We start from the raw sequence: 13,042 nt of genomic DNA on the forward strand, positions 1-13,042 counted from the left end.
AAACTCACATCAGTAAAATGCCTTTCGTCTGATGATCTACATGCAATATTTACTCAATCCAGTTAAAAAGAATTTTGATTTGTAGATTAAATTGAGTATCTAGATGCAGTTGAGTTATAACGTACCCCTTTAAAGGCGTCCCTATTCGGTCTTTCAGATTATTTACTTTTTTAAAGCTAAAACCTGTTTCTACATCTGGAAAGATGAATATTTCTGAAGCTGCCTCTCCAGATTAAATGTTTGGTTTATAAGAACTTTATGCGGAAAAGTTTGTAAGTTGTCTTTGTTTTAGAGTTGCACTGATCAGAATTCTGTAGCTGATAAAAAATCCAGTGAAACATTTCTCCAGCCCTCCTGCAGCATCAATCTGCTTACTGCAAAACAAGGATTTAAATATATTTTAAAACACAGACAATTGATGACTGCTTAATTAAAGGGTTGACTTTTTTATCTGCTGTCAGCATCTTACATTAGCATTTAGCGCAGTTAGTATGGCCATTATCTCCCAAACAACAATCTCCATGTTTATTCCCTACAGAATGTAAATTCCTACTTAGATTTCCAAAAGGTTGACAAGATTTCTGATTCTAGTATGTTCCATGACAAAGAATCAATTCTGGCTTGCAGTTACTGCATCTGTGGAAAGTCTCGCTCTCTTGTAGGTTTATGTATGGTGCATTCGCAAATCAATATGTTTTTAGTCTCCTGGAACTGCTTTTGTACATTCCTTTGGTTTTCTTTTTCATCTATCTATCTCTGGCACTCTTTAGATGGTCTACATTTAGTCCTTCAGGCAAGCTCAGACAGTCCACTCTTGCATCACTTGCAACCATTCCTGCTGCATTGCAGCTGGAATGTGAGAAGAACTGACTTCAATGACTTTGGAATGTCATGAGAAGAAAGGCTACTGTGCAAAGCACATAGTAAGATGAGATGTTTGATGATATATTTTTATGTCCTAAAATGGCTTGTTGAAGTGCTCCTCGAGGGAAAATAAAGACATTCTGTAAAGATTTTGTAGTTAGCAAAATATACAGTTAAAACTAGATATTCTGCTCTGTAAAAAAAGACACATAATCTGTCTGACATTAAATCAGACTAAACGTTCCTGCTTTAGTTCTATTATGACCATAATTATTTCTATCTGCTGGCATCCAGCAGATAGAAATAATAATGGAAAATTACTTTCTTCAGATTCAGAAGTTTACATACACCCCGATTACTATGCCTTTAAGCCCAGATAATGATGTCATTCCTTTGTAAGTTCTGATAGATACATTCATAACATTTTACTTAAATGGAGGCACACCTGGATGTATTTTAAGGCAACACCTCAACCACACTGTTTCCTTATGTGACATCTTGTGAAAATCAAAATAAATCAGCCAAGATATCAGGAAGACAACTGCTGACCTCCACACGTCTGCTTCATTCTTTGGAATAATTTCCATGGAAATGTCCAGCCATCATACTGTTTAGGAAGGAGACGAGTTCTGTGTCCCACATGTGATTTTTTTGTTCAATTTGCAAATATACCCCAGACCAAAAACGTAAGACCTTTTGAAGATGGTATGGTGTAAGAGTATTTCAATATCAACGGTGACGCGGGTGCTGAACGTTTTTATTAATAAGAATCCGAAAAATCTGGCCTGCATTTGAATTCATCCACCATCACACAGTGGGTTCTGCAGAGATATTTGTGACCCGTTTTCTGACCCTAGACCTGTACAAGACCTGGATGGAAGGAAGGTTAGCATTGATGATCCTCTCTATAGACCTGGTTGTTCGTTACAGTTTGGACCTGTCCTGTTTTGTGGCTGAGCCAAACCACACATTGATGGACAAACACAAGACAGACTGTATTTAGCTGGATCAATCTTCCCTTCCTCTCACCAGCTTTCTTCTCCCTGCTAAAGAAAAGCATCCCCACAGCATAATGGTGCCACCACTATGTTTCACAGCTGGATTCATAGTTTTAGGGAGCGTTAAGTTTTCTTCCACACATAGCGTTGTGCATTTAGGTAAAAAATTCTATTTTATCATATCATTTTTGTCTTATCTTCCAAATGTTTGCTGTGTTCCCTACATGGCTTGTGGCTAACTGCAAATGAGACTCTTTATGGCTTTTCTCTTGCCACTCGATTTGTAGATTATACAACTAACCATTGCGCTGTGGACAGATTCTCCCACCTGACCAGTGGATCTCTGCAGCTTTTTCAGAGGTACCACAGGCCTCTTGAGCTTCAGGGGGTATAAATGCTTTTGCAAGCCACTGTATGTTCATTATATCAGCCTGGCCTTAAACTGCATGGTGTGACTCCTGCATGAGACACCTTTTGTACATAACCATGGCATCAAAGGGAAAGAACATTATGTGGTAATGTTGAAGCTACATCTCAAAATATCAGACAGCGTGGAGACAAATGGGTCTTCCAAATGAGCCTAAGCATACCGCCAAATTAGATATAAAGTGACAAGGACCATCACAAAGACCTGATCTCAGATCCATAGAAAGTTTGTGGGACGAGCAGAAAAGGTGCGTATGAGCAAGGCAGCCTACAAACCTGACTCAGTTAATAGGTTCTGCCGCGAGGAATGGGCCAAAATGATCCAGTTTAAAGTAAAATTCTGCTGGATAATAAGGAAATGTATGTCACTAAGGGTGCACGCCGATCGATCAGCCAGCTGATCGATCGGCGTGATTTCCTTAATTTTGGGTGATCTGTGATCAGCCGATAGTTACATGTAAAAACGATCTTATCCACCGATTTTATCTACCTCCACAAAGGTCTCAAAATTACCCCTTTTGCCCTGCTGTAAGAGAGGGCTGACTAACAGACGTGCAGACGTGGTCTACCAGGCCACATCTGCACGTTCGCAGTTCACAACTGTTGACAACATAAGATTGGGACATTGAAAGTGGGTTGTGACCTTTTGACACCTGCAATTGGTGCACCTGTATATGTTACTCTTTGTATTGAGGAAAGTTTAATAAAAGAATCTCTAAAAATACTTTGTGACCTTGACTTTTAAGAAATAATGTTGTAATTCCTAACTGACCTAAAACAGGTCAAAGTGTAGTCTAATTTAATCTCAGACAGTAACAAAAATAATGATTCTGTCTTTTTATACAATGTATGTAAATATTTGGTTTCAGCTTTAATAAATAAAAGAACTCAACATTTGACAACATAGCAAAGACTTTTCTCCTCAGTTCTCAATAACAAAACTTCAAGATTGCATAAAAAAGCACAAATCTTCCACTTACTGTGGTTAATATGAAGTCACCTTTTTCGATCTTGTCCTCAGGGCCAGGTCCGTCCCCAGGCAGCAGACGACTGCATTCAACATCTCAGTAACCAGGCGAGGAGGCATCGGCGACACAGGCGGATTTCAAGCTCGCAGCAGTATCAGGCAGCACTGAGACGCATCCGACAGCTTCAGCAGACGGTAGGATTCTGATTCACTTTCTAACCCTTATCGAAGGTTTCTCTCAGTAAAGAAACTTACAGACCCCAGTTTTAGCTAAATGAAGCTGTGGTCACATGAATGTGATTTGTTTTTTTCTCGTAAAAAGAAAAATAAGGTACAGCAATTAAGATTTCAACAACTGGAATTCCTTCTATGTGATGCAAACATGCATTTATGATTTAAAGACAAACTATAACTATTTTAATTAACAAGAAAATCATAGGTCAGATAATACTTAAAGAAAAGTGTACACTTTTTTAATCACCATATAACAGAATCACTTGTTTTGCAAAAGTATTCATACCACTTGACTTTTTCCAAATTTTTTCATGCTTGAAAAACACAAAGTAGTGCGTAATTATGAATTGGCAGATTAATAATACATTTTAAAAAATATTTTACAAAGAAGAATGGGCATAATAAGCTGGTAGAAACACCTGGTGCTGTAAATCCAGTGAAAGTATCGAGTCATGTAGCTGAGAACAAACATGTTAAAAACTATAAATCACTTCCTTCCACTTTACAGTGATGTGCAACTTTGTGTTGGTCTATCGCATAATATCCTGATGTGACAAAATATGGAAAGGTTAACGGGCTGTAAATACTTTCGCAAGGCTCTGTGTGACTGTGATGCCAGGAAGTGAGGCCTGGAGACTTTTGGTGAATATTGTTTCAATCTGACACAGAACGTCCCGTGTTTGGTGATATATCTGCTTCTCTCTCAGCCGGATGTCACCACGGTCCGCAGAGAACACGCTCCTAGCCACGTCGTCACATGGACCGGTCCTGGTTTTGCTCGTGTCAAAGATGGCGCCGGCTTGGTGTTCACTATTGACAACATCCCCTACGCCATGGAGTACGACATCATGATTCGCTACGAGCCTGAGGTGTGTTCAGGTGTAGACTGTGACAGAGAGCATTAAAAGCCCAGTGAGCATGTTGTCTCACTGTGTATCTGTCTTAATGCAGTCCACAGAGGACTGGGAGGCTGTAGTTAGTATCACTTCTGTTGAGCTGCCCTCAAGTCACCGATGTGGAAACCTTCTACCAACCGAACAGCTCTTCACTGAAACCCTGCTGCACCGCAACAGGTACCAGCACTAGCGATGGATGTCTGCATGCAAATAAGAATGTCGCTGAGTGTGTGTAAATCTGAGGGTGGAGGGCCGCAACCTCTATGTTTGTTCAAATATCCCAGATAGCTAAAGGAAGAAATTGCATCATTGTTGTCACTTAAACCTGCCCCGGCTTGTACGGCTGCCCCGGCTGAGACACAGGTGGGCAAACAAACTGCAGAGTATTTGCAAGAATCTTGTACAGGAGAAAGTAGTTTTGTTTTTTGTTTTTTGCTGTGTGCAGACTGTGAAAATTGCAGAACAAACAGATAAAACTTCATTCTGACTGAAAGGCTGTAATGTATAGGCAACCTTTCAACTCTGGTCAAGGTTCACTGAGTTTATCTGGGCTCTATAGGGGCCCAGATGCTGTGGGTGAATGCATAAAGACAGAAATGTATCTCCTTTTTGTTTTCCCTAGTATTATAAAACTGTGCATACATTTGGTCACTCCGTACTTCCACACCCATCATGTATCATAATTAGATATGAGACCTTCCCTGAAAGAGAATGAAACCAACTAACAATGAATGAGTTACATTAAAGAGTAAGGATTTTACTTCCTCTGTCTCACTGCTTGAACAAAAGCACCTGAATGCATCAAATTCGGAAGCATCAGAGCTAATGAGCTAGCAGTGGAAAAGGCACTGTTACAAAAACACACAATAAGAACTTCAACTGAATACACAGACTGTACGTTATATTGTTTCATACAGCTATATGTAAAACAGTGTATTAGCCAGATGTACAACCATTATAAACTGCTACATTCATTTGTAGCACCTACCTTTACATAGCATAGTGCAAAGCTTAAGAGCGTAGCACATCTGTATCAAATATGGAGTTGGATTATCTGTTTATTTGCTTTGCACAAAAAGCAGTTTGCTTTGTTTTTTATGCCCATACTCGTACTTGCCATCATCCGCTTTATCTGGGACCGGGTCGCGGGGACAGCAGACTAAGCAGAGATGCCCAGACTCTCCTTTCCCCTGACACCTCCAGCTTCTCTGGGGGGAGGCCAAAGCATTCCCAGGCCAGTGGAGAGACATAGTCCCTCCAGAGTCTCCAGAATGTCCTGGGCCTCCTCCCGGTGGGACGTGCCTGGAACACCTTCCGAGCAAGGCGTTCAGGAGGCAAGAGCCACCTCAACTATGTGGAGGAGCACCGGCTACTCCCAGCTCCTCTCGAATGGCTGACCACCTCACCCTATCTCTAATGAAGTGCCCGGCCACCCTGCAGAGGAAGCTCATTTCAGCCACTTGTATCCAGGGTCTTGTTCTTTTGGCCATTACCCAAAGTTCAGGTGAGGGAAGGAACGTAGACCAACCAGTAAATCGAGAGCGCCACTTTTTGGCTCAGCTCTCTCTTCACCACAACGGACCGGCATAGCGTCCTCATTACTGCAGCAGCCGCACTGATCCGTCTGTCGATCTCCCGCTCACTCGTGAACAAGACCCCAAGATACTTGAAGTCATCCACCTGAGGCAGGAGCTCCTTCCTGTTTTATGTCTATATACATATGAACACTGAAAGGTTTTGTCAGTCAGTCATTTTCTACTGCTTATTCCATAGTGGGTCACAGGGGAGCTGGTGCCTATCTCCAGCAGTATATGGGCAAGAGGCAGGGTACACCCTGGACACGTCGCCAGTCCATCACTGGGCAACACACAAACAACCATGCACACACTCATTCATACACCTAAGGGCAATTTAGAGAGACCAATTAACCTAACAGGCATGTCTTTGGACTGTGGGAGAAAGTTGGAGTACCTGGTGAGAACCCACGCATGCACGGGGAGAACATGCAAACTCCTTGCAGAAAGACCCCCAGACAGGAATCAAACCCAGGACCTTCTTGCTGCAAGACAACAGTGCTAACAACTGTGCCACCGTGCAGCCCTGAAAGATTTTAAATTTTGTCCAGTTTTTTTATGCTTAAACCTCTTCAAGAAGCTTTCCACCCTCTGGATGTTTAAAGGAAACCTCAGACATCTTGAGCTTTTCCACGTTTTAGCACAATACAACCACACACTTTAAAGTATCTTATTAGAACTCTCAGTGATGATCAATGCATTGTTGTGCATTATAGTGAAGTGAAAGGAAAATATATGGGTTTCAAAAGTTTTTACTAATAAGAATCCGAAAAATCTGGCCTGCATTTGAATTCATCCACCCTCACACAGTGGGTTCTGCAGAGATATTTGTGACCCGTTTTCTGACCCTAGACCTGTACAAGACCTGGATGGAAGGAAGGTTAGCATTGATGATCCTCTCTGTAGACCTGGTTGTTCATTACAGTTTGGACCTGTCCTGTTTTGTGGCTGAGCCAAACCACACATTGATGGACAAACACAAGACAGACTGAATAATGGCCACGTAGAAATGATGACCAGCAACTCTGTTCTAGCTCTGGCCGTATGTTTAGGGTCATTGTCCTGCTGGAAGCTGAACCCCAGACTCAAATCTTTTTGAGCCTCTGAAAGGTTGCTTTACTGTATTTAGCTCCTCTCTGTATTTAGCCAAACCACACTGAGATGGATGAAGACAGGACAGACTGAATGATGGCAGTGTAGAAGATGACCAACAGCTCCTGTGGAAGGTTGAACTTCTTGAGTTGCCTCAGGATGTACAGTCTCTGCTGAGCCTTCTTTCGAACAGTGTCTATGTGTGAAGACCATCTCAGGTCCTCAGAGATGGTGGTTCCTAAGAACCTGAAGTGGTCCACGGCCGATACAGTGTTGTCGAGGATGGTGAGGGGGGTGTATGGGGGTGGTGTTCTCCGAAAGTCCACCACCATTTCCACAGTTTTGAGTGGGTTCAGTTCAAGGTAGTTCTGACCGCACCAGTGTACCAGCCGATCCACCTGCTGTCTGTATGCAGACTCATCACCGTCCTGGATCAGTCCAATTACAGTGGTGTCATCTGCAAACTTAAGGAGTTTCACGGACGAGTCCGCTGAGGTGCAGTCATTTGTGTACAAAGAGAAGAGGAGTGGGGATAGAACACAACCCTGGGGGGCACCAGTACTTATTGATCTGGATCGGGAGAAGATGCTCCCCAGTCTCACCTGCTGCTGTCGGTCTGTCAGGAAGCTGTTGATCCACTGACAGGTGGAGGCTGGGAGGTTGAGCTGGGTGAGCTTCTGGTGGAGGATGTCTGGTATGATAGTGTTGAAGGCCGAGCTGAAGTCTACAAACAGGATCCTGGCGTACGTCCCTGGACGGTCGAGGTGTTGCAGGATGAAGTGTAGACCTAAGTTAACAGCATCATCTGCTGACCTGTTTGCTCGGCAAGCAAATTGCAGGGGGTCCAGCAGGGGGCCTGTGATGTCTTTCAGGTGCTTCAACACCAGCCGCTCAAAGGATTTCATGACCACAGATGTCAGGGCTACAGGCCTGTAGTCATTTAATCCTACGATGGTGGGTTTCTTGGGAAGCGGGATGATGGTGGATCGTTTGAGGCAGGAGGGGACCTCACATTTCTCCAGTGACTTGTTGAAGATCCTTGTGAAGATCGGAGCGAGTTGATTTGCGCAGGCTTTCAGGCATGATGGGGAGACGTTATCAGGTCCTCCAGCTTTCTTTGTTTTCATGCGCTGAAAGAGCCTATTTACATCTTCCTTGGAGATCTTTAGTGCAGGCAGAGGATCTGATGGTGGGGGGTTGGTAGCTTTATGGGAGGAATTTGTTCCTGAATGGGATGTAGAGGGGATGATTTGAGGTGTGAATGGCTTCTTGTCATGTCTGCAGTAGAAGCCATTCAGACGGTTGGCCAGGAAACGACTCTGTTCAGGATGGGTGGGGGGGTCCTATAGGCAGTCGGGTTTCTCAGACCAGTCCATACAGCTGAAGTGTCACCAGTAGAAAGGCTGTTCTTAAGCTTCTCACTGTAGCTTCTCTTGGCTGCTTTGATCTCCTTTGTTAGTCTGTTCCTGGCCTGCCTGTGCCGCACCCAATCTCCACTGCTGTGAGCTTCTTCCTTTTCCCTGCGCAGATTCCTGAGGTGTGGAGTAAACCATGGCTTATTGTTCCCAAAGGTGCAGAAGGTCTTGATTTGCACACACATGTCCTCACAGAAACTGATGTATGATGTCACCACATCAGTTAGTTGGTTTAGGTCAGTGGCTGAAGTTTCAAAAACAGTCCAGTCTGTGCATTCAAAGCAGGCCTGTAGCGTCTGCTTTGATTCCTCAGTCCACTTCTTAACAGTGTGAACCTTGGGTTTGGAAGCTGCTCTTAGTCTCTGTCTGTAGGTTGGGATGAGGTGGATTAGATAATGATGCAAAAAACCCAGAGCAGCCCTGGTAACAGCATGATATGAGTCCTTTAAAGCTGTGTAACAATGGTCCAGTGTGTTTTTGTCTCTGGTGGGACACTTAATATGCTGTCTGTATTTGGGGAGTTCATTTGAGAGGTTTGCTCTGTTAAAATCTCACAGAATTATGATGAAAGAGTCCGTGTATTTTTTCTCCAGGTCTGTAATCAGCTCAGCGAGATGTTTTTCCTCAGCAGAAGTGCAGCCATGCGGTGGAAAATATGAGCCGATTATTATAAACGAGGAAAACTCTCTCGGTGAATAAAACGGTTTACAGATTATGGAAAATGACTCCAGATCCGGACTACATGTTTTTCCCAGCACTTTTACGTCTCTGCACCAACCTTCATTTATATAAAAGCAGATTCCGCCTCCTCGCCTCTTCCCCAATAGCTCCGCGCTGCGATCCGCTCTGAACAGCTGGAAGTCCGGCAACAGCAGTGCGCGGTCCGGGATGTTTTCTCTCAGCCATGTCTCGGTGAAGCAGAGAACCGCTGATCCGCGGAGGCCCGTGTTTTTACCGGTGAGGAGAAGCAGCTCGTCCATCTTGTTGTTTAGAGAGCGGACATTTGCCAGGTGGATTGAAGGCAGTGGTGTGCGAAGTCCTCTTTTGCGGAGCTTTACCAGTGCGCCAGCACGGTTTGCCCTCCGCCGCTTTCTGCGCAGGATCCCATATACAGGTCCTTCTCAAAATATTAGCATATTGTGATAAAGTTCATTATTTTCCATAATGTCATGATGAAAATTTAACATTCATATATTTTAGATTCATTGTACACTAACTGAAATATTTCAGGTCTTTTATTGTCTTAATACGGATGATTTTGGCATACAGCTCATGAAAACCCAAAATTCCTATCTCACAAAATTAGCATATCATTAAAAGGGTCTCTAAACGAGCTATGAACCTAATCATCTGAATCAACGAGTTAACTCTAAACACCTGCAAAAGATTCCTGAGGCCTTTAAAACTCTCAGCCTGGTTCATCACTCAAAACCCCAATCATGGGTAAGACTGCCGACCTGACTGCTGTCCAGAAGGCCACTATTGACACCCTCAAGCAAGAGGGTAAGACACAGAAAGAAATTTCTGAACGAATAGGCTGTTCCCAGAGTGCTGTATCAAGGCACCTCAGTGGGAAGTCTGTGGGAAGGAAAAATGTGGCAGAAAATGCTGCACAACGAGAAGAGGTGACCAGACCCTGAGGAAGATTATGGAGAAGGGCTGATTCCAGATCTTGGGGGACCTGCGGAAGCAGTGGACTGAGTCTGGAGTAGAAACATCCAGAGCCACTGTGCACAGGCGTGTGCAGGAAATGGGCTACAGGTGCCGCATTCCCCGGGTCAAGCCACTTTTGAACCAGAAACAGTGGCAGAAGTGCCTGACCTGGGCTACAGAGAAGCAGCACTGGACTGTTGCTCAGTGGTCCAAAGTACTTTTTTCGGATGAAAGCAAATTTTGCATGTCATTCGGAAATCAAGGTGCCAGAGTCTGGAGGAAGACTGGGGAGAAGGAAATGCCAAAATGCCAGAAGTCCAGTGTCAAGTACCCACAGTCAGTGATGGTCTGGGGTGCCGTGTCAGCTGCCGGTGTTGGTCCACTGTGTTTTATCAAGGGCAGGGTCAATGCAGCTAGCTATCAGGAGATTTTGGAGCACTTCATGCTTCCATCTGCTGAAAAGCTTTATGGAGATGAAGATTTCATTTTTCAGCACGATCTGGCACCTGCTCACAGTGCCAAAACCACTGGTAAATGGTTTACTGACCATGGTATCACTGTGCTCAATTGGCCTGCCAACTCTCCTGACCTGAACCCCATAGAGAATCTGTGGGATATTGTGAAGAGAACGTTGAGAGACTCAAGACCAAACACTGGATGAGCTAAAGGCCGCTATCGAAGCATCCTGGGCCTCCATAAGACCTCAGCAGTGCCACAGGCTGATTGCCTCCATGCCACGCCGCATTGAAGCAGTCATTTCTGCAAAAGGATTCCCGACCAAGTATTGAGTGCATAACTGTACATGATTATTTGATGGTTGACGTTTTTTGTATTAAAAACACTTTTCTTTTATTGGTCGGATGAAATATGCCAATTTTGTGAGATAGGGATTTTGGGTTTTCATGAGCTGTATGTCACAATCATCCGTATTAAGACAATAAAAGACCTGAAATATTTCAGTTAGTGTGCAATGAATCTAAAATATATGAATGTTAAATTTTCATCATGACATTATGGAAAATAATTAACTTTATCACAATATGCTAATATTTTGAGAAGGACCTGTAGAGCCGCAGCTCCGCTTGCCAGGAGCTCAGTGAACCTCGGATCGATGAAAGATGGTGGAAAAAACCCAAGAGAGGACTCTCTGATGTTGAGAAGTTCCTCTCTACTGAATGAGACCACAGAACTGTGGCTCGAAAAACATAAAAACACATAAAATACAAAAACAAAGAGAGAGCGAAGCTCCGAGGCTGCCATCGTCGGCGCCATCTAGAAGACATCCGCCATCAGATATCTTTTTTGCTTTGGTCTTAATCTGAGCCGCTGGTGGAAAACTGCACTGTTTAATCAAAGTTAACACAAAATACTGCATAAAATACATTTTCTGCTAATAGCTACATAATGTTTAGTTTCTGCAACACATATTTCCATGACTAAAATATTTCAAAACAAATATATATATTTGGAAAAGGCCAGCTGTTCACTCTTTTTATTATTAATGATAAATGCTTTATTAATGCTTGTTGCTAAAGACTATTCCAGTGTTATCCAGTAATCACCCCAGTAACGTCTCCAATCTGTTCCTCCAGATACATCGTTCTGTCCAGGCCGTTTTGTTTTGAGCCCAGTAATCGTTACGTGGTATCAATCAGGTTCCAGAGACACGGAGTCGCTTACAGACACCTTACCGCCTTTGTCCTCATTGACTCGGTAAGTAAAAAACATAAACCCGCTGCCTTACTTACGGCAAACTGATGGAAAGGCTGCAGTCAGCATTAAATCGGACCTCTCTCATTAGTTCTAATTAAAAACTGTTACAAGGGATTTATGTTAAATGAACTTTGTGTGACAGCAGAAGCAACAGGTGCAGGATGCATGTTTCAGATCTCACCCTAGTAGTAGGAATATGTAAATTCCAAAGTTATAGTGAGGTTTTCACCAATAATTTCTAAAAAAGTATGTTTTGATTACCATTTTTATCAGGATGATCTTGGGTAATCAGACTGATCTTATTTCCTCAGTTAATTTCTTTAGTGATGTCTGTTATTTTAATATTTTATCATTTTAATTTTATTAATTTTTCTCTAAACATTTATTCCATGTGAGTTATGCTGCATTTTTGATACCTAAATAAAGAAGTGTGCCAAATCACAATTCTTTTTTCCACAAAATCATTTTAATATAAATAAAAGCTCTGTCCAACTTAATATCTGAGAGAGGGAAAGCTCAGATTTAATGTTTTAGGTTCGATTGTCAAATCATTAATTTGTTTATTGTAACTAGTTGCCTTACAGAGGCTGTTCAGTGGTTGAGCGGTAATTATTTAAAGCTGGACCGGAAGCGATGTCACACCGTGTCTCTTGGAGAAAGCAGTTGGTTTTACACAACTCTAGTAACCAGGATTTCAAAACAGCATCGCAAAGATTGCACAGATTGCATTGCAGCAGTATGTGTGTATTAACTGTAGCTAGTAGACCGCTAACTGAAGCTGGAGACACACTGCACAACTTTCACAGTCTGCAGAGGTTTTGAACAGACTGGTTTCAGGAGACTTAGTTTCACGACTGAAAGACTGAGGACCAAACATTTAACTGGATCTGCTGAGGATCTGTTGATCACAGGCTACAGGATTCAGCAGACCATTTACAACCGACTGAACGCAGCAACGTCTTGTGGAGACTCTCGCGAGGGTGACAGTTTGAAGGAACAAATATAGCAGTAGGTGACGCTAATGGAAGATATTAGAATTTGGTCACTAGTTTTCACTAATTCTGTTCCACTACCTCATAAAAGGAAAGTAATGAAATTAAAATATTGCAAAAGGGAATTTCTCAAATGAAAATATGGACAGTGTTGAGTGTTTTGAGTAATACTGACATACATTTGTATAGTGGAACAACTTGAGTTTATTACAAATGTT

The 13,042-nt window shown here is 42.8% G+C and overlaps 1 protein-coding gene across 3 annotated transcripts in view; it reads left to right on the top strand.

Annotated features, from left to right (window-relative positions):
- Positions 1 to 13,042, top strand: part of lamb2l (laminin, beta 2-like) — a 96,870-nt gene that overhangs the window by 66,143 nt on the left and 17,685 nt on the right. For all 3 annotated transcript variants that reach the window (XM_047366677.1, XM_047366686.1, XM_047366696.1), the window contains 4 exons: positions 3,310 to 3,450; positions 4,197 to 4,358; positions 4,441 to 4,562; positions 11,712 to 11,832. In XM_047366677.1, coding sequence (XP_047222633.1) covers positions 3,310 to 3,450; positions 4,197 to 4,358; positions 4,441 to 4,562; positions 11,712 to 11,832 — 546 coding nt within the window. The remainder of the gene's footprint in view (positions 1 to 3,309; positions 3,451 to 4,196; positions 4,359 to 4,440; positions 4,563 to 11,711; positions 11,833 to 13,042) is intronic.

This window comes from Girardinichthys multiradiatus, chromosome 1 (assembly GCF_021462225.1).
Source record: "Girardinichthys multiradiatus isolate DD_20200921_A chromosome 1, DD_fGirMul_XY1, whole genome shotgun sequence".
NCBI lineage: Eukaryota > Metazoa > Chordata > Actinopteri > Cyprinodontiformes > Goodeidae > Girardinichthys > Girardinichthys multiradiatus.